The 24,182-nt window shown below is 37.6% G+C and overlaps 1 protein-coding gene across 3 annotated transcripts in view; it reads left to right on the top strand.

Annotated features, from left to right (window-relative positions):
• Nucleotides 1-24,182, top strand: part of WDR64 (WD repeat domain 64) — a 115,809-nt gene that overhangs the window by 77,361 nt on the left and 14,266 nt on the right. For 2 of the 3 annotated variants that reach the window (XM_023632598.2, XM_014738038.3), the window contains 8 exons: nucleotides 6,222-6,352; nucleotides 9,143-9,244; nucleotides 10,332-10,401; nucleotides 11,320-11,356; nucleotides 11,925-12,064; nucleotides 13,746-13,851; nucleotides 19,761-19,819; nucleotides 22,858-22,967. In XM_023632598.2, coding sequence (XP_023488366.1) covers nucleotides 6,222-6,352; nucleotides 9,143-9,244; nucleotides 10,332-10,401; nucleotides 11,320-11,356; nucleotides 11,925-12,064; nucleotides 13,746-13,851; nucleotides 19,761-19,819; nucleotides 22,858-22,967 — 755 coding nt within the window. The remainder of the gene's footprint in view (nucleotides 1-6,221; nucleotides 6,353-9,142; nucleotides 9,245-10,331; nucleotides 10,402-11,319; nucleotides 11,357-11,924; nucleotides 12,065-13,745; nucleotides 13,852-19,760; nucleotides 19,820-22,857; nucleotides 22,968-24,182) is intronic. The other variant, XR_011434165.1, reaches the window with a different exon arrangement.

The raw sequence follows: 24,182 nt of genomic DNA, 5'->3' as shown, positions 1-24,182 counted from the left end.
AGATGATACCATCATTTTCTCAAATATTTTCTAAAATCACTTACAAGACGTCCTTAATATCATCGCATATTCATTTTGTTCAAATTTCCCAGATTTCCTCTTAATTTTTTTTAGTTTGTTTCAACTAGGATCCAAACAAGGTCCATTTGTTGCATTTGGTTGATAAATCTCTTGTCTTTTTTTAATCTATAGATATCTTTCCATCTCTCTTTTTCTCCCTTGCAATTTATTGAAGATGCTGGACAGTTGGTGCTATAGTTTCACATTTTCTGGATTTTGTTGATTGCACCCTTGTGATGTAATTTAAGTTTTCCTGTACTTCTTTTAATCTGGTAATGTATCTAGTGGCTTAATTGTATACAGCTTTGATTCTTTTTATGACTCCATAGTACATGGAGGTCACCGTAGTACATGGTGTCATGTGGTTCCATCAAGATTCACATAATGACTGGTTGTCTTTTTTTGGACATCACAGCCATTGACGATGCCATGGTATTTGTCCTTTTGGGACTGGCTTGCTTCACTTAGCATAATGTCCTCAAGCTTCATTCATGTTGTAGCATATGCCAGAATTTTCTTCTTTTTTAGGGCTGAATAATATTCCATTGTATGTATATACCACATGTTGTTTATCTGTTCATCCATTGGTGGACACTTGGGTTGCTTCCACCTTTTGCCTATTGCGGCTATGCCCCTGTTTGTATAGATATTTCATCTTTCTTTTTGAAAACTCCATAGTATTTCATTTGTATGGATGTACTATAGTTTATTCAATTAGCCCTCTGTGGGTGGACATTTGGGTAGTTTCCAATCTTTTCCAATTATAAATAGTGCTATAACAAATAGCCTTATGCACACGACATTTCAAATTTTTGAATCTATCTTTGAGATAGATTCCTAGAAGAGAGATTTCTAGGTCAAAAAGTAAACGCTAATGTAATCTTCCCAGGCATTGCCAAACTCTCCTCCACAGTAGTTACACAATTTTGCATTCTCACTAGTAATGTATGAAATTGCCTTCTTCCCCACAGCTTTGCCAACAGTGTACCTGTCAAACTTCTAGATTTGTTCAAATATGATAGACGAAAAATTGTAACTTGGCATATTTTATTTTCCATTTCTCTCTCTCTTTTTTTTTAAGATTGGCATCTGAGCTAACAACTGTTGCCAATCTTCTCTTTTTTTCTTCTTCTTCTCCCCAAAGCCCCCCAGTACATAGTTGTATATTCTAGTTGTGAGTGCTTCTGGTTGTGCTATGTGGGACACTGCCTTAGCATGGCCAGATGAGCGGTGCCATGTCCACGCCCGGTATCTGAACTGGAGAAACCCTGGGCCACCGAAGCAGAGCGCACGAACTTAACCACTCGGCCACGGGGCCAGCCCCTCCATTTCTCCTGTATGAATGATTGTAACATCTTTTTATGTATACGGATCATTTGTCTATTGATATCTTTTGTCCATTTTTCTATCTAGCTTTTTTTCCTAATATTTTAAAAAGCTCTTAATATATTAGGAGTATAAGGAATACACACACACATACATACGTGTATAAATAATTAGGAATATATTTTAGGGATATTAGTCCTTTGTGATATAAGTTCCAAATATTTATTCCCAGTTTCTTCCTTGTGCTTTCATTTTGCATGTGGTCATTTTTGCCATGGTGATGCTCACTTCTGGGCAGTTAGTCAGATGAGTTTGCAGCAGTTTATCGGGAACTGGACATAATCACACATGTTCTCCAGGCTCCACTCAGGGATTCTATTAGCACTTCATATTCGCATCTAAAAATAGCTGGGTGCTTTACTTATCCTAGATTTTGAAAAAAAGGGTAAGTTTGGGGTCATCTCAAGAGGTCACAAAACAACATTCACTTTTTTCTGGCCAACTATTTTTCACGATTTTTACATTATACAATTTTAACTAGATTTTCCACTGTCAGTTAATAAAATTCCAGCTTTTTCTTTTCACAGGTTTCGTTTTTTTAAAGGTTCTTATCTTGCTCTGGTGACACCGCTTGGTTAATTTTTTTGTTGTTGCTGCTTCTATTGTTTTAAAATCTAAATAAGGAAAGTGTGTCAGCAGACTATTTTTCACAGAATATTCTCTGAATTCTAAAGTTGTAAGTAGACTGGAAGGAGTCGATTCTGTTTCCCACACACAGGAACAGAGAAGCATCTCGTGACAAGCACCTCACAGCGCCTCCTCAAAGCTGCAGAGTCAGAGTACACAGCGGGCTTCCGCAGCTCCAAAAGCCTCTGAAATTATGTCCAAAACTTCTTTTTCTGAGGATTGCAGGGTCCACAGCTTTTTCTTTTCCAACACTTTATTATGGAAATTTTCAAACATGTAGGACGCTTGACAGTACTGTACAATGAACACCCATACGTCCCTCCACTTAAATTTTACCCTTCACATTTTGCAGTATTTGCTTCATCACACACCTATTCACCCATCCATCCTCTACCCATCTTTCAATCCATCTTGTTTTTTAAATGTATTTCAAAATAAATTGAAGATACAATACATATCACCCCTAAACACTTCAGTGTATGAACCTTTAACTAGAGTTCACTGTTTGTTTATGGCATCGTTTTTTAGTGAAATTTACATAAGATAAAATGCACAAAAATTAAGTATGCTATTCAAGGAATTTGAACGGGAACACACACAATCCAAACTGCTATCAAGATTAAGAACAGGTGCTGGCCCAGTGGCATAGTGGTTAAGTTCACGCACTCCACTTCAGTGGCCGGGGGCTCGCAGGTTTGGATCTTGGGCCAAGACCTGTACACCGCTCATCAAGCCATGCTGTGGTGCCATCTCATATACAAAATAGAGGAAGACTAGCACAGATGTCAGCTCAGGGCCAAACTTGCTCACCAAGAAAAAAAAGATTAAGAACATTACCATCACTGCAGAAAGTTCCTCCATGCCTCTGCCTAGTCAATACTTACTGCTCACCCAAAGGCAACCACTATTCTAATTTTTTTACCATAGATTTGCTTTTCCCTGTTCTAGAATGTCATGTAAGTGGAATTATATACTATATACTTAAAGTCTCTCTAAATTAGTATAATGTTTTTGAGATTTGTGTATGTCACTGCATATATCCGTAGCTCATTCCTTTATGCCTGAGTAATATTCTAATATGGCTTTTTTTTTTTAAAGATTCTTAGAGGCGTTTGTGACCGAGAAAAGGTTAATAACTACTGACTAGAGTCTGAGCACATTTCAAAATATTTCAGAAATAGCTGTATATATTGAACCTAGATAAATTAGTTTAAAATCTCTTGAGAAAGCTATTCTTGTGAGGTTCTGACACCTGCTCAGTGTGGCAGGAGCGTGTGCACACCTGAGGGGTGAAGTGTGCAGGGTGTATGTTTCAGGCTGAAGGACAGAGAAATGAGGAAGCTGTCCTCTTCTTATAAAAGTTCAGCCCAATTGGTCTCTTTTTTTAATGAGACCATCAACCTTCTTTGCTTACTCTAATACTAGCTCAAACTACTAATGCTTTTCAGCTTTTACAGGGATAAGTGATCAGACACTGAAGAGTGCAGGAAAACTGCAAGTCACAGAGGGAGCAATTGAAGAAAGCCTTAAATTTTTCACTGCTGTCATTAGCGAAACAACCATAATTTAATTTGAGAGAGAATAATATAGCTTGTTTCACAATACAAAATATTGTATTATTTTTCCTCAAATTGAAATAAATCACTTTAGCACTGCAATTCAGATTTCATTCAATGATGGTTTAAATCATAAGTCGGTTTTATTGTTTGCTAAAAGGATTTTGAAATCAAGATATAGAGTGACTATGTGATGATAACATTATCATGTAATATGCACAGAAGATAGAAGAACAAACTGTGTCTCCTCATGGAGTAGTTCTAGCCCACTTCTTCCAACTCTACACGCCACTGGAAACACTTACGGGTTCAGTCCTATGTTCCTTGCTTGGAGTCAATAAAAACAGAAAGAAGACGAATGTTCCGTGAGTCAGAACCAGTGAAGCTGGCAAGTTATCACATGGGTAACAAAAAAATGATTGCTTTGAAAAAACAGAAAAACTGTTGCAATAAATTATTGAATAAATTATTGAAGTACAATGGAAATGCCTTTTAGGATTTAAATGCAAATGTAAATTATCTCTGACTTTGAAACTTTATTATTTGTATTTATCATAATTAAGCATTTATAGCACTTCCTTTTTGCCACATACTTTAAATATTTCTATAGATAGAAAGTTTGCAAAAGTCACTTAGGAAAAATAATTGGATCGTGCATGGAAATTCTCTTTCCCTAAAACTCTTTCATTTATGAAGCCCTTTTTATTGAACATTTAATATGTATGATGCACTGTTCTTAGCACTGGGAATGCAGAGATTAATGAGGGGTGCTACCTGCACCCCTGCACTCTAGGAGACAGCAGAGAACTTGGCAGCTTGGGCTGGGGAGTGGTGGGATGTTGGAGAAGAGGAGGCCCTGATGAAGATAATTCCTGAATTAGGTCAAGAGTCAGCTTGGCTCAGATAGGGAGTTTCTAGGCGGAAATGAGAAAACAAAATGAATCCCAAGTGGAGGAGATAACTTGGGAAAAAAATCATGGAGGTAAGAACTTGCATGGTGTGCTAGGGATAACTACAAGTATCTCAGGATGGCTGAAGAAAAACTGAGAGTGGTAGAACATGGAGATGGTCAGATAGGTAGGGGCTGGATCATGCTCACCGTGTTAAGGAGCTTGAATATCCTATAAGAAGTGTAAAACCACTGATGGGCTTTAAACGAGACATGACATGATCAGATTTGTTGGTAGCATCTTTGATGCTATATTGACGACAGCTTCAAACGGAACAAGACTAAAGGCCGGAGATTCAGGCAATAGGCTACTGTTTTAGTTGAAAGATATAAGGCCATGATAGTGGGGATGGTGACAAAGGAGAGGTTTCCAAAAATATTTAGCTGATAAAAGTAGCAGAACTTGTGATTGATTAGTTAGTGACTGATGCCATGTAGTTGGGAGAGGAGGGTACTGAGAGAAGAGAAGAAATCAAGGACAGTGCCAAGATTTCTAACCTAACAAGGATGTGGTTTATGCAATTCTGATTGAATGTGGATGGGGATGTGGTGCTACCCAATGAGATATAGGATAAAGGAGCATGCTTGAAGGGGGTGCTGAGTTAGACATATTAACTTTGAGATAGCTGTAAAATTTCTAAGAAGTAATTAAATAAACCAGCCTGAAGCTGGTGGGAGGGGACTGGACTAGGTTACTAGGTCATTAATACTGGGATGAATATTAAAACATAAGGGGATGAGATTACCCAGAAAGAGTTGGAAAAAGGAAAAAGTAAATGGGCCAGAGGTAAACCCCAAGGATATTAATATTTAAAAGGTTGGTAGAGTAAGAGAGTACCAAGTAGGAAACAGAAAAGGAAGAGTCACACAGACACAAGCAAAACCAGGAGAGCCTGGTGTCAAGGGTGTCAAGGGAACAAGGAGTTTCAGGAAGGAAAGAGCAATTGAGAGTGACAAGAATAATAGACCTTTAGTCTTATTTAGATGTCACTCTTCTGTGTTGCTATAAAGTCTTGTGCATACCTCCAAGATAGCACTTTCAAAGTGTACAGTCATCAACACTTTACCTTAAAACTTTAATTATATTACATGTTTCTCCAGGTCATAGACTTCTATTTGACTTTGTATTCCGAGAACCTAACGTAGTATGTGTCCAACAAATGCTTGAGGCAAGACAACTGAAAAGTGTCAAGTAGCACTGGGATTGGAAGTGCTTGGTGATAATTAGAAAAAGTTTTCATAGAGTGACATGGAGCAGAAGGCAAACAATGAGTAAGAGAAAGTCATTAAGGGGAAACAGCTAATGTAGAATATTCAAGAAGTTTGAAGGGGAGAGAAAGATGGAAGGTAATCTAATGGTTGGCAGGTCTAGGAAGAATAAGTCAAGGCTAACCGGAAGGAGTCCGTGCAGAGGGAGAGTATATTCTGGTTGTTTTAGTGAATTCTACAAAGTAAAAAATTTTTAATGCCAAAAAGAAGAAATAGATTTTACTAAATTGCATGCTCTAGGGTTTTAAAAATATATAATAAGACGTTTTGTTTTAAGGTGATGACAGAATAGCAGTGTGCACATGTAGCATTTGTACTGTGGTTAGATGCTGTGTTCTTGATGGTTGGTGAGTCTTGTTTCCTTCCTTCTTCAGAATCCCGCCATCAGTGTAGAAGTGAACTGCATTGATTTACTACAAGTAGAAGGATATAATTTGATAGCTGCTGGAACCCTAAATGGCATGATCATCTTATGGAATTTTGTAACATCTACTGTCAAAGAAGTGTAAGTTGCATCTTTTCCTTAAACAATATGAAACTTGTATTGCAGAAGAGTCAAAGTAATATTCAATACTAAAAGAAAGCAGTAAATAAAAATGGTGATAACTCTCAAGAGGCTGTCCTGGAGGTTACGTTCATGAGGAGACTGTATTCTGTGTCTAAATCCCAGAATAATATGAATAAGGCGAGCGTGAAGTATTTGTATTCCCAAGGGCTCAGCTTTACTCTTCTCACTCTAGCACATGCTTTCTATATGTGATCTTGTTCAAACTCGTAACCTCTACAAACACTTAAAATACATAATAATTTCAAGCACTAATCTCCCCAGACCTTCAAAAATACATATCCAATTGCCTACTGGCAATTACCATCTGGCTTGCCATCAAGACCCTTAAAGGCCCACATACCCAAAAGTTCCTCCCAACCTACTCCCCGCCCCAAATATCTCCTCGTCCTATACTCCCAGTGACACCACCATCCACTCAGTCACCAAAGTCAAATGGTGACAGGCATTCTCAATGGGTTTTCCTCTTCATTCACCACCCCAACACATCCAGCTCATTATATGTCAGTGCTAACAAAGGCATGGTGCATGAAATTCTATATCTCAACCAATTAGATTCGCTCTGTACCACAGCCAAAAACTTTACCCTCCCCCTGCCATCCATTTCTAAATGTTATTACCATTGGTTGTAAAGGAAATAACGTAACCTTGTATTATTTGCAATGGATGGACTGTAAATAATAAATTCTTCACAGTTGTGTAATTGGGCTATAAGCAAGGGCCATGTGTAAACACCCTATGTCAAGCGAGTTTGTGAAATTTTACATTGAGGTACAAGATGGCCAAGAACCTTAACAGTGAATGAAAATAAGATCAAGTCTATCCAAGCATTTTGGGGAAGGGAAGAGATATAAAAGAGGTGAGGAGAGAGTCAAAGAGGACAATGGAAAAGAAGAGGAAAACGCAAAAGAAATGTCTGTCCTGTTGCAGTCTACTGTCTGTGCCTACACACTACTGGTCTACCTGGGCTCCGTGCAGCTTTCCGGTCGGAGTCTGAGTCTTTACTTTTACCCAGTTTTTGAGAGGAAATGTTCTTTTCTTGTTTGGACCCTGAATTTATTCTCCTTTGAACCTTTAGTTGAAGTAGCTGTTTCTGCAGACCCCGCCCTCTGTACCTCAGCCCATGTCCTCCCGGGCCTTACCCCTAGAACCGGTCATCCTTTTGTTCCTTTTCTTCAACCCTTGCCCTTAGGCTTTTCTCGCAGACTGTGCACTTGTCATTTGATACCTTCATCAATATGCACTGCAATTTGTACAATTTCTCACCCTCTTATTAACGCAGTTCTCACACTGCGAGTGTCAGCTTTTCATGACTCATTACTAAAGGAAAGCAGCTAGACTAAGAAGGCACAGACCACAGCTCTGACGCTGCAGCCTAAGGAGGGGGCAGCTCCCCTGAGAATAGTTCCAATTTAAAGGTGGAGAGCCTCCTTGTTAAAGTGCTGGACATTTTGCCAGGGGATGCATGCAAATCTAACACCAATCAGAGAAAAATAACTGACTATAGTGGGTCATACAGTGTCCCCCTCCTGTAAGAAGGTGATTATATAAAAAATAATTGATTTAGAATCACTGGACTATTTTGCAAAACATGTAATGTAGCACAAACCGTCTAAGGCAATTTAGTCTCAGCTTTCAAGGCTCTGAAGGTGAAAATGGTTTCCTTATTCATGGTGGACGCCATCTCTACCTCTGCTTTAAATTCTGCCTAAGAGCCCTCCGCCAGTCAGGAGAAATAGCCCTTCTCTTCCTGTTCAAAGCCCCATGCTTTTTTCGGCTCAAACTAGAAATTGTTCTTGCTAATTAATAACCCACTTCACCATTCAGCTCATCTGCAGAGCAGAAATATCGAAAAAGTTTGGGCTCAACAAGCCATCAAGCTTATAGGCTCCCCTTTTGAGCTTGGTTCACGCCCCAGAAGGTTCCTTCATCACACATCAGTCCAAATTAGCAGAGGCAATTTCCACTGAAGGAAAAGGAATATTTTGCTACAAGGTCTATTTGCTCTAAGGAGTGTTAGGTGTGGCTTTAAGAGCCAAGTGGAAGCGCCCAGTGCCGGCAGTTAGGGACTGTTGCTCTGCTCCCAGGAAACTGCCTAGGAAAATGTATGTTCTTAGGAAGCTGGGCCAACGGGAGGCTTGAGCGCCAAGAGCAGTGTAATCACTGAATTACCCGTTTGTCTTCTTCGCTCAGTTGTGAGTTCCTTGAGGGTAGTAACCATGGTTTATTCAAATTGTCTCTCCACTTTTTCAAAGAGTAGAATTTTGTTCTTTAAACTATGCAAAAGGGGCGACAGGGCACATGTGTGTGGTGACGGACTGTAATTAGTCTTTGGGTGGTGAACATGATGTAGTCTACACAGAAATCGGAATATAGTGATGTAGACCTGAAATTTATATAACCTTATAAACCAATGTGACCTCAATTAAAAAAAAAACAACAAAACAACAGTATGAAACCTCCAGGAGGTCATATAAGCCCAATCTGACCCATGGGTAAGACTAGACCAGCTAACTGAATTAAAAGATTTTTAACACTAAATGACCATGCTGTTCTATGGAGCCTTAGTAAGGAAGATACATTCAAACTCTACACCTCTGGGTTTTCTTTTCACGTTCAATGATATCAACATTTCGGGAGTCGATTAGTTCTGCGTGGGATGTATGATATAGGTAATGGCAGTTACCTAATTTGTAAATGCTTAGCACGTAAATGTATGCTTGTTTCCAGGTACAGGCCTGAAGACTGCTTCACTGTGGGTGCTGATTTGGATCCAAAACGCTTTAGAATTAATGACATCCTGTTCCTCTTTCGTAGCCCTGAATGTGCAAGGTAACTCAGTACTTACTGGTCGAGAAATACCATCTGGGACTTATGTGGGTGTCATATAGAGTTCTCCTCATTCCAGCCTTAAGGAAGGTACAGCTGAGGGAAGACACAAGTTGGGTTGATTCCTCGGCTTCAGCTCCCTTCCCTGTCACCGTCTTCTGGAGCTGGGTGGCCCCCAGGGATTGAATTTGCAGTGGGGGATCCATTTCCCTCACCACGTCAGCTCACAGCTCCCTTTACAGCAGTAGCAGAGATGGATAATGCTCACATCACCACACTTGTAGCCAACATCTAACTCTACGGGCACTGATGTGAAGTGGAAGGAAGGACCTGAGGGCAGATAGGAAAGATCCCAGGGCAGTGGGTTTCACGTGACATCCGCTACAGCTGAGCACTCTTCACCCATTGCTGAGAGAGTGGCGGATTGTTTTTAAAATATTTGAGAAAAGGTATTTTTTCTATTTATATTTGCTTGAGAGCTCTGATTTTCAGGCAATAGGCAATGGTAAATACCTCTCTGGACAGACAACAACAGCTCCTGTGTCAGTTTGGGGTCACCCCGTGGTGAGCCAGAAATAACCCCTGTCCTACCCCTTGACTTGAAATTTCCTTATCGGAGAACATCTTGAGGGCTTGTTCTGTATGTGCCTCCACCAGCAGCCTAAGTTGCTTTCCAGCCCATTCCAGCAGAGCACTGCAGAGACAGGACCAGGCCAGAACTGGAAACAGTAGAGTAGAAGTTAACCAGGCTTGTCAGGCCACCACCGCCACCCCCAACCCCACCATTTCAGTATCGGAGCCTCTGGGACTAAATCCAGCCTTGGCAGTGAAACAGGGCGGATTTTTATTTCCCAGGCCCAGGCAGCAATAAATCTTAATTCCTGAGGCTCCCAACGGTCTCCACCAACATCAGACAGATGAACATTCGTTACACAAGATATAAGGTGTGATTTGTTTCATAAGTGAGTGGCTCAGGATCCACAGATGATGAAAGAAGCAATCAACTAAAATTAAAGCAGAGAAGAGCGCTCTTTGAGTGTGATAGAATATCTTAACTTTTCCTCCTTGGGCTTCTTCCCTCTCCTTGCAGAAGGTCAAGTCAGGATTCCATATGCTCTTCGTCCCACTGTGATTCCAGTCGGGGTCCACAGAGTAGTAAGGTAAGCAAAGAATGGGGAGAGGATGTCTTCCTATTACACCTAACGTTGGTTCAAAAATACTGACTTGTCCCATTTGAGCCCCTCCCTTGATAGAAGGTAAAGGTGGAAAGATTCTCTTCCTGTATGTAAAAACTTTATGGTTTTCCCTAAAAAGCAAAAGCTTTTTCAAAGCTTTCATATCTGCAAATAATCAATACAAAATCATGAATAAAATGAATTATATATGCTACTTTTACATTCATAAAATAATAAAGTAATTTTAGACTATCTCTTTTGCTAAAAAGTATTACAAAATTTCACAGGGGGAAGAGACAGCATGTAATTACATTACATCACAACACATAAGTTAATGCAGCGGTTTTCAAACTGTTCTCAGTTCCAATTTTATTTTTACACATTCCATTTCTAGTTAGGATTTTATTTGAAGGAAAGTGTTCACTGCAAAAATTGTTTTAAAACCACTAGCACGGGGGAAAGAGTGAACTTATAAGGACATAAGAGTCAGACTTGTACTTGACTCCAAGTGTTCCACTTATTATCTGATAATTAGCTTTACAGAGGTCACTTAATCTCTGAGTCTCCATTTCTTCATCAGTAAAAAGGGAATAATAAAGCCTACCTTGCGTGATTGTTAATAGAGTTAGAGGCAATATACACGAAGAGCATGCATGCATTAGGCATTTAATTTCTCTCATTATTAGGCTAGATCTGAGCCACTGGGAAAATACTCTGTTACAGATTCCTATTTATGGACACACAGTCTCTACAATACAGTTTTTCAAAGAACTAATTCAAAAATAACTTTAAAACTAAGGCTTAGAAATATAAATTCAACTGTCTAAAGAATCTACGCACCTAGTATATCTCATTTCCTTACAATATCGTGGAAATATTCTCTCTTTTTCTCCCCTAATTCAGGGAAGCAAACAGAGCATCCATGAGAGCGAGGTCAAAGGTCAGTAGGAATGGGTTCTCTTCCTTATGAGAAAACTATCACTTTGTGGTAGGGAGTCCAGGGGATAGAAACTCGTGAGGAATATATATTCTTTTTTGACTAAGTGTTGAGGTGCCATAGGACTCCGGAGTCTGAGAGGCAGAATTTCCATCATGATGGTGCCTTTTCAACTACTAATTCTAGATTTTAAAAATCCAAAATATTACTGAGCCCTCAGCCTCCAGCCCATTTTCCTAAAGCTTATTGCAGATTCCTAAGCCATTCTGTATGGGGAAGACTTACACTCGACGTCTATCTGGTTTTAGCTCTTATATACAGTGCAAAGGCTTCTGAAATAGGACCAAAAATAAACTCTTTAGGTTTTTCCAGGGATACAGTATTCCATTTGCTAAAGCTTTTTCGTCCTCTGCCCTGACTGAAGTTCTCTCAGGTTAAAAAAAAAAAAAAATTCTAGGGAAAAGAATGTATTGTTTTTGCTATTTTCCTACCTGCCTCCCCCTTTATGTTCTATAAAAAGTGGAATTCCAAGTATTGTAAACCCCATGGCAGCTCGTTAATTTCCCAATAGGTGAGCAAACAGATGTCACAGCGCGAGAGCAACACCCAGTGGACAAAAAACGGCCTGGGGGCACCAATCTAACAGATGCCCAGCCACCTATTCTTGTCACTGCGCATGAGGATGGACACCTCCGCCTGTGGACCATGGAGGTGATGGGGCCTATTTACCTGGACTAGCAAAGAATGGGAAAGATAAAAAGGATTACTGAATGAACCTTAGCCTTCTATGGTTCCATAAAGCATCCAATTTTAGTATTTTTCAACTTCCTAGCCAAATTGCTGGTTTTGCTGCTCACTGAAAATGCTACTCAAACTTTACAATAGGCCAGTTTTGTATTTTGAGAGATCAAATCATCAAAACTGCCAAGTTAACTATTTCAGATCTTTTCTTTTATTTAAATTGAGCTGAGTATATTCCGCTGACTATTTCATTGGATATTTAAATAACATTAGAAAACACTAATGATGTATTACAGTGAAAGGATATAAGAACCATGAAATTTTGAGTACACGTAAGTTTTTAGTTATCCAAACTATTGGAAGAAGTTATTTCATTGTACTGAGTGTCCTTGAACATATTACAGTGAAAAAACAGCTCTCCTTTCCTGGAAGATTTGAAATGATTTGGGGTGGATGGGGGCAGGATTTGAATTGGGAGGACAGAAGATGATGAAAGAAAAGATTTTGAGTAGACTGGTGACGTTGACAATGGAATCCTTAGAGAGACAAGGGAGGTGGCACCACTTCTGAGGCTTCTTTCTGGAGGGAAACCCAGAAAACAGCCATAGTTTGGCACGGCAGACAGTGGCATCCAACAACATAGAACAGATGGCTGTGTCTGCTGGATAAAAGCTCCATGTCTATCAGCAGATCCCAGCTTATTAGGGGGAAACTCTTGGTTTGAAAGTAAAAATATTGTAGCAATAAATTTCCCTGAGACAATCTTGGTATTGAAGCAATATCTTTTTCTTTTTCTGATAGAGAAAAGAGTGAGAGGAACGGGAGGAAAAAAGATGATATCCAAGTAAATCTCAGGAAATGAGTAGCAGATTCAAATTCTTTCTTTTCCAGCTTGAACATTTATTCTCTACAGAGAAGCAATGTGTGTGAAAGTCCTTCCTGGGGCTGACTTATACCAAGCACTGAAAAGCAATCTGCTGAATGTGAATCTCTTAGAATCTATTTTGCATCAATATTCAAAAATAGATATTTATGAAAAGGCAAATACAACATTCCTATTTAAAACAAGTGAGATATGCTTAAACCTGAAAAGAATGTTTGTTTAAAAGGACCTGGAAAAGGGGCTGGCCCCGTGGCGGAGTGGTTAAGTTCATACGCTCCACTGCAGGTGGCCCAGTGTTTCGTTGGTTCGAATCCTGGGCGCGGACATGGCACTGCTCATCAGACCATGCTGAGGCAGCATCCCACATGCCACGACTAGAAGGACCCACAACGAAGAATATACAACTATGTACCGGGGGGCTTTGGGGAGAAAAAGGAAAAATAAAATCTTTAAAAAAAAAAAAAAAGAAAAGGACCTGGAAAAGACCTCTGAGGAATTGCATGGAAAGGGTCATGAGAAGTACAAAAACAACCCCAAGTAGAGAGATGATCTGTAATAATCAGCATCTGGATGCTTATAATTAATAGTTGTCTATAGCTTTATGAATATTTAATTTCAAGGAATTAAATCCCTATGGATAGTGTCAATTATTTTTATTACAAAAAGAATCACGTTTTAGTAGCAGAGACAATTCTTTATATGGATTATTTATGGAGAAACAGCTCCAATATCAATATTTTATGGAATTTATGATCATATTTTATTCAGGGAAAACTACTGAAAGATATGCTTCCTTTCACAAAACATTCCGCCATTTCTCTGACATCACTGTACACTGATTCCTGTGCCAGGATACTCCTGACTGGAAATATGGGTAAGTCCTCCCTCTTATGTAGTCGGCCACAGGTATCTTCACAACCTACATGACATAAAAATATGCGACATATATATAGGTATAGGAAAATATGCGACATTTATTGAGACAAAAGAATGGTAAGAAGGATGCTCAAGCATGAGAGCCAGAGTGTTATGGACAGCTTGCTGAATAACTCGAAGAATGAACGAATGTCAGGAGAACCTACTTCATCCTAGCTCTTTACTTAGAGCAAGACTTTCTATTTCTTCCATCTTTAAACTGGGTATGACTACCAATCCCCTTACCTTACACATTGAGAAGAATGTAAAGGTTTCATTTTTAATCTTGAAAGTGGTATGCTGCCTTAATCTTCATTATTAAAGGGAGCAGAGGCGTGTATGAGAGAGGAAAGGGATTATTCGTTTTCAATAGCGGACTTTATTGTTATAGCTAATATAGTTGGTCTTAATTCTTTCATGTAACATTATTCTTTTTTTTAATTCTTCCTTTCTATTTCCTTTCTTCCATCTTAAATTAATCTTAAATTTCCTTTCCTTTCATCCCTCTCATACTTTGAAAGATTATGTGTGTGTAAATGCACAACCATGTATAAATACAGTTTTTAATTTTACTAATGTTTACCTTTACATTTTTCAGAAAATTTAACCATTTGTTAGCATTTAGATTGAAATAGCATCTTTTCAGCCAGACCGAAGGCTTAGCCCACTTGACCTGTCTCTTTTTTCCACACCCACGCCTTCACTTATCATTTGCCAATGTCAATCTTGAGATTAGCATCCAGATACTGCTAGTACATTACTATTTAAATTTTACATCTTCTCTTTTGAGAACATTTTTCTCATTTCAAAAGTTATTTTGTAAAAGTCACAACAAACCGTTTGTATCATCAATTATTTGAGTCTTCTGGAGATTACAGGAAATAATTGTTTATATTTGAAATCAGTATAGTATTATCAGGAGATTTCTAACATTTACTTAAAGTTATCTTTATTTTATCTGGTTTTATTGCTCACCATCAGTTCTGTTACACTGTAATATTCCTATTCTTGACTTCTTTTATTTATCTGTCAATCTCCATAGTTTCCATAAACATTGTTTTTGTTTACAGCAGAATAGTAGAGAAATCTAAGATCGGGCAAATTTTGTTCCTTTTTGAAAATAGCCTGCATATTTTTGGACTAACTTTACCTACTATGTGGCAAGCCTTTCCTAACAAAACACATACAAGTAAAATTTGAAACTATCGACAGAATTCTCAGAATGCACCTCTACAAGGCTTCTTTCTTTCTTTGCCTCTGCCCAGAGCACTTTCCTGTCATATAAACCATTTACTTCTTGAGATTTGTAGTTTTTGCTGTGATCTAGAAAACTAGAGTGGGGGTGTGTTTGGCATTCAATCCAGCCTCATCCATATTATAATTAAAGGAGATTTCCCTTAGATTCTGACCTTAGCTTCCTTCTTCTGTGCTACGGTAGATGTTAAAGGAACTTCTATGCAGGTTGCTATCTAGTCACTATTTTAAATCAAACATCCTCAGACATTTCCAGTTGTTGCTTTTTTGTTGTTAAATTATGCTTTATTTTTTGGATCAGTTTTAGGTTCACAGAAAAATTGAGTAGAAATTACAGAGTTCCTGTATACGCTCTGGCCCACCCACACACACATAGCCTTCCTCACTTTTAACATCTTGCACCAGAGTGGTACATTTGTTGCAATGGATGAACCTCCATTGACACATAATCATCACCAAAGTCCATGGTTTACACTAGGGGCCACGCTTGGAGTTATACACTCTATGAGTTTGGACAAATGTATAAGACGATGTATCCATAATTATAGTATCATACAGGGTATTTTCACTGCCCTAAAAATCCCCTATGCTTCACCTATTCATCCCTCCCTCCTCTGGAACCCCTAGCAACCACTGATCATTTTACCGTCTCCATAGTTTTACCTTTCCCAGAATGTCCTATTGGAAATCATCCAGTATGTGGCCTTTCCAGATTGCCTTCTTTCACTTAGCATCCTAGGCTTATTTCACTTAGTAACACGCATTTAAGTTTCCTCCACATCTTTTCATGGCTTGATAGCTCATTTCTTTTTAGCACTGAATCATATTCCATTGTCTAGATGTACCTCAGTTTATTTATCCATTCACATACTGAAGGACATCTTGGTTGCTTTCAAGTTTTGGCAATAATGAATAAAGCCACTATAAACATCTGTGTGGATATGACTTTTCACCTCCTTTGAGTAAATGTCAAGAAGTTAATTTCTGTATCATATAGTAAGAGCATATTTAGTTTTACAAAAACCTGCCGAACTGTCTTCCAAAGTGGCTGCACCATTTTGCATTCCCAGCAGGAATGATTGAGAGTTCCTATTGCCCTATGATCTTGTCAGCATTTGATACTGTCAGTGTTTTGGATTTTGGCCGTTCTAATAGGCATGAAATAGTACCTCATTGTAGTTTTAATTTGCATTTCTCTAATGACATATGATGTGGACCATCTTTTCATATGCATTTTTGCCATCTGTGTGCCTTCTTGATGAGGTGTCTGTTCAGATCTTTTGCCTTTTTTAATCAGGCCATTTGGTTTTTGTAAATTCTTGAGCTTTAAGAGTTCTTTATATATTTTGGATAACAGTCCTCTGTTAATCCAACAATCCTCTGTAATGGAAGATAAGATATGTATTTTGAAAATATTTTCCTTTAGTGTATGGCTTGTCTTCTTGTTTTCTTGACAGTATCTTTTGCAGAGCAGAAGTTCTTAATTTTAATGAAGTCCAGTTTATCCATGATTTCTTTCACGGATTATGCATTTGGTGTTGTATCTGAAAAGTCATCACCAAACCCAGGGTCATATAGATTTTCTTCTAGGAGTTTTATAGTTTTCTGTGGTACATTTAAAGATGTTTTGAGGCTTTTTTTTGGTGAAAAGTGTAAGGTCCGTGTCTAGATTGAGAGTTTTATCATAAATGGGTACTGGATTTTGTCAAGTGCTTTTTGTGTGTCTATTGATGTGATTATGTGATTTTTCTTCTTTAGCCTATTTATATGATGGATTACATTAATTGATTTTCAAATGTTGAACCAGCCTTGCATACCTGAGATAAATCTCATTTGGTCACGGTGTATAATTCTTTTTATACCTCTTGGGTTTAATTTGCTAATATTTTGTTGATGATTTTTGCATCTATGTTCATAAGAGACATTGGTCTGTAGTTTTCTTTTCTTGTAACGTCTTTGTCTGGTTTTGGTATTAGGGCAACGCTAACCTTATAGAATGAGTCAGGAAGTAGTCCCTCTGCTTCTATATTTTGGAAGAGATTGTAGAGAATTAGTATAATCTCTTCCTTAACTATGGTAGTAGAATGGTGGTAGAATTCACCATTAAGCCCATCTTGAACTAGTGCTTTTTGTTTGGGAAGCTTATTAATTACTGATTTAATTTCTTTAATAATATAGACCTTTCTATATTATTGTCTCTGTCTTCTTGCGTGAGTTTTGGCAGACTCTGTGTGTCTTTCAAAGAATTGGTCCATTTCATCTAGCTTATTAAATTTGTGGGCACAGAGGTCATAGTATTCCTTTAGTACCCTTTTAATCCCCATGAGATCTTTTTTTCTTACTTATCCTGGCTAAAAGTTTATCCATTTTATTGATCTATTTAAAGAACCAACTTTTGGTTTTGTTGATTTTCTCTATTGATTTCCTAGTTTTAGTTTCACTGATTTCTGCTCTAAATTTTATTATTTCTCTTATTCTGCTTACTTTGGGTTTAACTTGCTCTTCTTTATCTAGTTCTAAGGTAGAAGCTTAAATTATTGATTTTAGATCTTTCTTTTTTTCTAATATATGCGTATAAATTTCCCTGTGAGCCCTGCTTTCACTGCTTCCCTCAAATTTTGGTATCATATTTTCATTTGGTGAAAAATATTTAAAAATTTCTCTTATTTATTCTTTGACCTGTTATTTAGAAGTATGTTGTTTAGTCTCCAATTGTTTTGGGATTTTCCAGCTCTCTTTTTGTTATTGATTTCTAATTTAATTTCATTGTGGTCGGAGAGCATACATTGTATAATTTCTATTCTTTTAAATTGCTTAAGGTGTGATTTATGGGCTGGAATGTGGTCTATCTTGATGAATGTTTCATGAGAGTTTGAAAAGAATGTGTATTCTACTATTGTTGGTTGCAGTTGTCTATAGATATCAATTATATACAGTTGATTGTTGGTGCTGTTGAGTTCAGCTATGTTCTTTCTGACTTTCTGCCTACTGGACCTATCCATTTCTGATAGAGTGATATTGAAGTCTCCAACTATAAAAGTAGATTCATCTATTTCTCCTTGCAGTTCTATTAATTTTTGCCCCACCTATTTTGACACTCCAATGTTAGGCACATACATGTTAAAGACTGTCATGTCTTCTTGGAAAATTGACCCCTTTACCATTATGTAATGCTCTTCTTTATCCCTGATAATTTTCCTTGCTCTGAAGTCTTCTCTGTTTGAAATTAACATAGTTACTCCTACTTTCTTTTGATTAGTGTTAGCATGGTGAATCTTTCCTTATCCCTTTACTTTTAATCTATATGTGTCTTTATATGTAAAGTGGATTTTATGTAGAAAACATATGGTTAGATGTTGTTTTTAATCCATGCTGATAATCTTTCTTTTAATTGGTTTATTTAGACTTTTGACATCTAAAGTGATTATTGATATAGTTGAATTAGTATCTACCATATTTCTTACTGTTTTCTATTTGTTGTCCTTGTTTATGTTCTTATTTTTGTCTTCCACTCTCTTTCTGCCTTTTGTGGTTTTAAGTGAGTGTTTTATATTATTCCATTTTCTTTCCTTTCTTAGTATATCAATTATACATCTTTTTTTTTTACTTTTTTTAGTGGTTAACCCAGAGTTTACAATATCCATTTAAAACTAATCCATGTCCACTTTCAAATAATACTACATCACTTCACAGGTCCTGCAAGTACCTTACAATAACAAAGTATTCCTAATTTCTCCCTCCCATCCCTTGTAACACTGCTGTCATTCATTTCAAGCATTCATAAGTTATAATCATCAGATTCATTAGTGTAGTTAGTATTTTGAATGAACTCATCTGTTAGGTTTTATTTTACTTTTATTTATTCTTTCTCTTATGCTCTTCCTTTCTTTATGTAAATCTGAGTTTCTGACTCACATCATTTTCCTTCTCTCTTAGGAACTTCTAACATTTCTTGCAAGGCAAGTCTACTAGCAATGCACTCTCTCAATTTTTGTTTGCCTGAGAAAGTCTTTATTTCATCTTCACTTTTGAAGAATAATTTCTCATGATACAGAATTATAGTTTGGTGGTTTTTCTCTTAACACTTCAAATATTTCACTCCACTCTCTTCTTGCTTGCATGGTTTCTGAGAAGTCAGATGTAATTCTTACCTTTGCTCCTCTATACATAAGGTGTTTTTTTCCTCTGGTTTCTTTCAAGATTTTTTCTTTATCTTTGATTTTCTACAGTTTGAATATGCCTAGGTGTAGTCCTTGTTGCTTTTTTAAATCTAGTTTTTATAACCATCATTTGGATTGTAGGATGACTATCTTTGTAACAGTTTGGACTCCGTTTGGTAGTGGTGTATCCATTTCAATCTCATCTACTTTGATGTCTAGAAGGACTTTGACTATGAATGTATAAGGCAACCTCATTATGACTCATTAAGCCAAACAAAAAAGAATTGCTACATATACAAATTGATATAAAATTTCTTCCTTCATTTCTAGTTTCTTAGATTCTATTTTATTTATCATTATAAATGCCCAAATCAAAATAACTTAGTAGTCTGGGTAGTATTCACTTAGACAACAAGATATCTAATTGAAGATTACAACCTTTAAATTTATACAGAAGGACATGTTATCCTGTGCGGTATTAGCTCCTTCCTGGATCCACCTCATGATGAAAAGGTAGGAACTTTACTTTTAGTTTAGTTCGTGAATCAGCACATAGTTATTGAGCATTTCTCCGTGCTAGATACCACAAAAGATAGAAATACAAGACAACACTCCTTACTCTCAAGTCATATATAATACTATTGAAACTTAAGCTACATGACAACCCACAATGGTCTACTGGTGAAAAGAGGGGATGAATGAGTGAGTGAGTGAACGAGCCAGCCACTGGTCACTATGCATCTTCTTTGTCTTTTGACTATTTGTGAGAATCTATATCGAATCCCAGAGCTTACAAGAGTTCATACATCATCTAGTCCTCCACAGTCAGTTTCTCTATCTTTCTATCTTATACATCTTCATAGAAGGAGATTCCATAACCTTTCCTTGCAAGGCTAGTCTCGTGCCCAACTATTATTATTTTCAAGAAACTCTTCCTCACATCTAGTCTAAATCCTCCTTATAATCCAAACATGTTATTCTATTTTTAGTGTTAATGCAATGTAAATGTCACTATCCTTATTTTATAACTTATAAATATGTATGTAGATATACAAATATATCTAAATATATTATAAAGACTCAACACTAATTAAAGAGCACAGCAAGAATGTGTTATTTTAGGATAGACTTATTTCTCTTTAAGTTAATACTTCAAATCCAAAAGCTAAATATTAGCTTAAATAGTAATGTTTTGGTTTTGGTTTATAGGTATTAACATAGGGCTGCATAGATTAGGATTGGATTGCTTGCAAAGTGTTTTTAAATGATTATTGTTTCAAACATTGTTTCATTTGATCCTTGGAGTTTCCTTTTTGTTTCCAAGAACCCATTGTAGTTTTTATAAAGTTCAGATATTTAACTTTAGAATGCTTATCTTCACTTTGCAGAGGAGAACTCAGAGAGTAGTGTGCCTAGGATCACACAGACAGTTAATGATGAAGTCAGGGCCAGAACCAGGGTTCTTGTCCTTTAATCCAGTGCTCTTTCCATATTCAACACTTACTGCCATCAAACAGAAAATCGTAGTTTCAATTTACAAAGCACAGTGTTTCAATTATCGGCAGGTATAAATGGCCTACCATCAAGGCATGCTGTGAGCTGAATGAAAACAATCATTTGCTTGAGCCATGAGTATGTGGAAGGTTATCTAATTGTTTTCTCCTACTTGCAATGATTATCAATATTCTATTATTAATTGCAACACATAAAAACATGATTCAAAACCTACATTTTTGCAAATGGGCTTTCTACAAACTGGCAAGCAAGACCTCTCAAAATTTAGGGAAAAATCTTTAAAATAAACAACTTTGTATTAATTCAATAATATTGAATTAGAATTATAGTGCAATTGATTTTAGAGCATTTTCATCATTTTAAAAGAAGAAAATCTATTTCAATAACTCATTTAAGTTCTTCCATATTCAACCTCATTTCAACCTTTGGACACTGTGATTTTCTAGTTTGTACATGGCTGCCTATTTATAAATATACAAGAGAATCTGGTTATAAGATGCCTCATTAGTACATAGACTAACATATACCATGCAATAAACAAGGTTCAGTTATAGGTTACAACTACAATAAAAACCTAATATATCAGTCTCCAAGTCAGAGGTTAATCTGATACTCTTGCAACATTACTGTTAAAAAGACACTCTATGGAATACAGATGTTCTAAGAGATGGAATAGTCAAAACCTGTCTACATAAAAAGAAATAATACATATGATCATATACACATGTCTATAGCAAGAAAAAAAAGTCTTAGAGTAGTGTTTACCTACTTACAGGTTGTAATCTACTAGGGGGTCATAAAATCCATTTAATGAGTGGCAACCAGTATTTTCAAAAAAATAGAAAAGAATGGAGCAGAATGAAATGCAATAGAATAGAATAGACAGTATCAGTGTGCCCTGCACATGGAAAAGTTAGGTATCCTTTTGTGAAAGATACTGAAACTTGTTTCAGATGCATGTAGAGGCATTGTATGTGTACATCGGGTCATGATGTAAAATGTATTTCTTACTATGTATATGCTCCATATTAGAGACACACTTTCCTTAGAGAATCCCATCCCACTGCAGAGAAAGAGCCCTTGGCTGAGCAGATGTTCTTCAACAGCTTTGAGACAATAAGAAGCAGGAGAATGCAGAAGATTTCACTTTGGCTCTCTAAGAACTAGAAGAAATTGAGTCAGAAGGCCAAGAAATTTAGGAGGAATTGTGCCTAACTTTTGTTAATGTCTAAATGAAAAGGAGACTCCTATGAGAACTTCAAGCTGCCCGAATTCTAGCCACACGAATGCTCCTAAGTAGATGACCCAGGAGGAAGGAAGGTCTGGGTTAATCAGGGATAGAAAGGGGATGCTACTGCAGAGCAAGCTCCCCAGTTGACAACTCTAGATCACACAATTTAGAAATGTCTGCTGAGGCTCATTTAGGCGCTCTAAACTTGAGGATAAGCCACATGCTGAAGGAACATACCAATCAAGCCTCAGGATGTCTCTGAAAGAATGAGCTGGGCCCACTTCTTTTGTTAATTTTTTGTGGTATATCGTTATCCTATATAACCCCCTCCCTCCACAAAAGAACAAAACAGCCAAGGCTATCTCTGGATGAAATTTGAAGATAGGGAAAGTCTTTCTGCCAATCTCCCCTTTGGTCTTCACCTTTTGACTCTCCTTCCTGCTGCTCCTGATATATTCACTCTTGGTCCCCCCACAATCCTCCTAAGGTTTCTCTCTCATCTAGTCATCGACTAATCCTCAAATAAATGAATTGTTAATCCTCAATTAAATGATAAATTGCTAAAGACACAAGATACTTGCTCTCCCAGGGATATGCACAGATGAACAAATATCTAAAAATGAAATTTTTGGTACCTCAACAAAAAAGAAAGATCTAATTAGGACAGGCACCTCATCATCTTGCACAGATGTCCACACCATTCACTCATAAGCTTGGCTTTTTAATGATTTATGGTTTTGCTCAAGATTGAATTTTGATCAGCACATACTTATGACAAGGGATGTGCTTTATTGTTGCTGTCTAGAAATTCAAGCAGGTCCTCGCCTGGCGTGCTCATTCTCTGGAAATTATTCAAGTGATCTATGTAGAAGACAAACAAGTGGTGCTCACTGCCTCCATCGACGGCTCAGTAAGGTATGACCTTCACCTTGTGAATCAGGGCTTGGAGTATGAGATGTAAGCGATGTCAAGCTGGGAGCCAGCCCCATGGGCTAGTGGTTAAGTCCAGTGTGCTCTGCTTTGGCAGCCCAGGTTCGTGGGTTTGGATCCTGGGCGTGGACCTACACCACTCATCAGCCATGCTGTAGCTGCTGTGGTGGCAACCCACATAGAAACTAGAGGAAGACTGGCACAGACGTTAGCTCAGGGCTAACACTCCTCAACAAAAAAAAAAGATTTTAAGCTAAAGTTTAGTGCAATCTTGATTTGATGACTAACATAAGTAAATAAATAAGCAAACAAATAAAAGGTGGCACAAAAGGGCTTTGAGAAGATGGCCACTGATTCAGAATTCTTTTCTCTGCCCAAGGAACTGAGATGCCCTGCTCATCTATGTTAGAAGGTATAACAAATAGCTTAATAAAAGGTTGGTTTTTTGGGTAGATTATTTCAAAGAATTAAGCAAGATGGGTAGCTCAGAGAGACAGACCTAAGCCCAGGGAAGGTCATAGGAGACACAGGGTCAGAAGTCATAAAAAAGTCAGAGAAAAGAACAACTAATACCGAGAAAAGAGAAAAGTGAGCTAATTGTTTCACGGACAAAGTGACTGATTTTGCACAGCCTACTGGTTTTAATTGCCTAGATAATGCTAAATATACGTATGCAAGATGCTAAAAACACATATACATAAAGAGAAAGGAAATGCCACAATGTTTTTTGAGACAAATTGCTGCGTATTAAAATGTCTTAAAATCATGGTAATGAATTATCGCCTGAAGAGAATAAAGTCAGGTGAGATCAAGAGGGGAAAGAGGCTTCAAAGTGTATCAGAGAATTGCAACATAATGAAGACAAAAAGGAAGCAATACTTTATGTTGCATAAAAGACCCTGGACTGAAATTCAACAGACCCTGGCCAGCTGGGTGAGCCTGAGCTGATCTGGATCTTCACCTTGAAAGAAACAGCCATCAAAGAATGTTAGGGCCAGCCCAGGTGGCCTAGTGGTTAAGTTCAGCACACTCTGCTTCAGCAGCCCGGGTTTGTTTCCTGGGTGTGGACCTACAGTGCTCATCTCAGTGGCTATGCTGTGGTGGCAGCTCACATACAAAATAGAAGAAGATTCGCAACAACAGTTAGCTCAGGACAAATTTTCCTCAGGAAAAAAAAAGGAAGAAGAAGAAGAAACAGAA

The sequence above is a fragment of the Equus caballus genome, chromosome 30 (assembly GCF_041296265.1).
Source record: "Equus caballus isolate H_3958 breed thoroughbred chromosome 30, TB-T2T, whole genome shotgun sequence".
Lineage (NCBI taxonomy): Eukaryota > Metazoa > Chordata > Mammalia > Perissodactyla > Equidae > Equus > Equus caballus.
The sequence above is the reverse complement of the archived record's forward strand: the minus strand, read 5'-3'. Positions and strand labels throughout refer to the sequence as shown.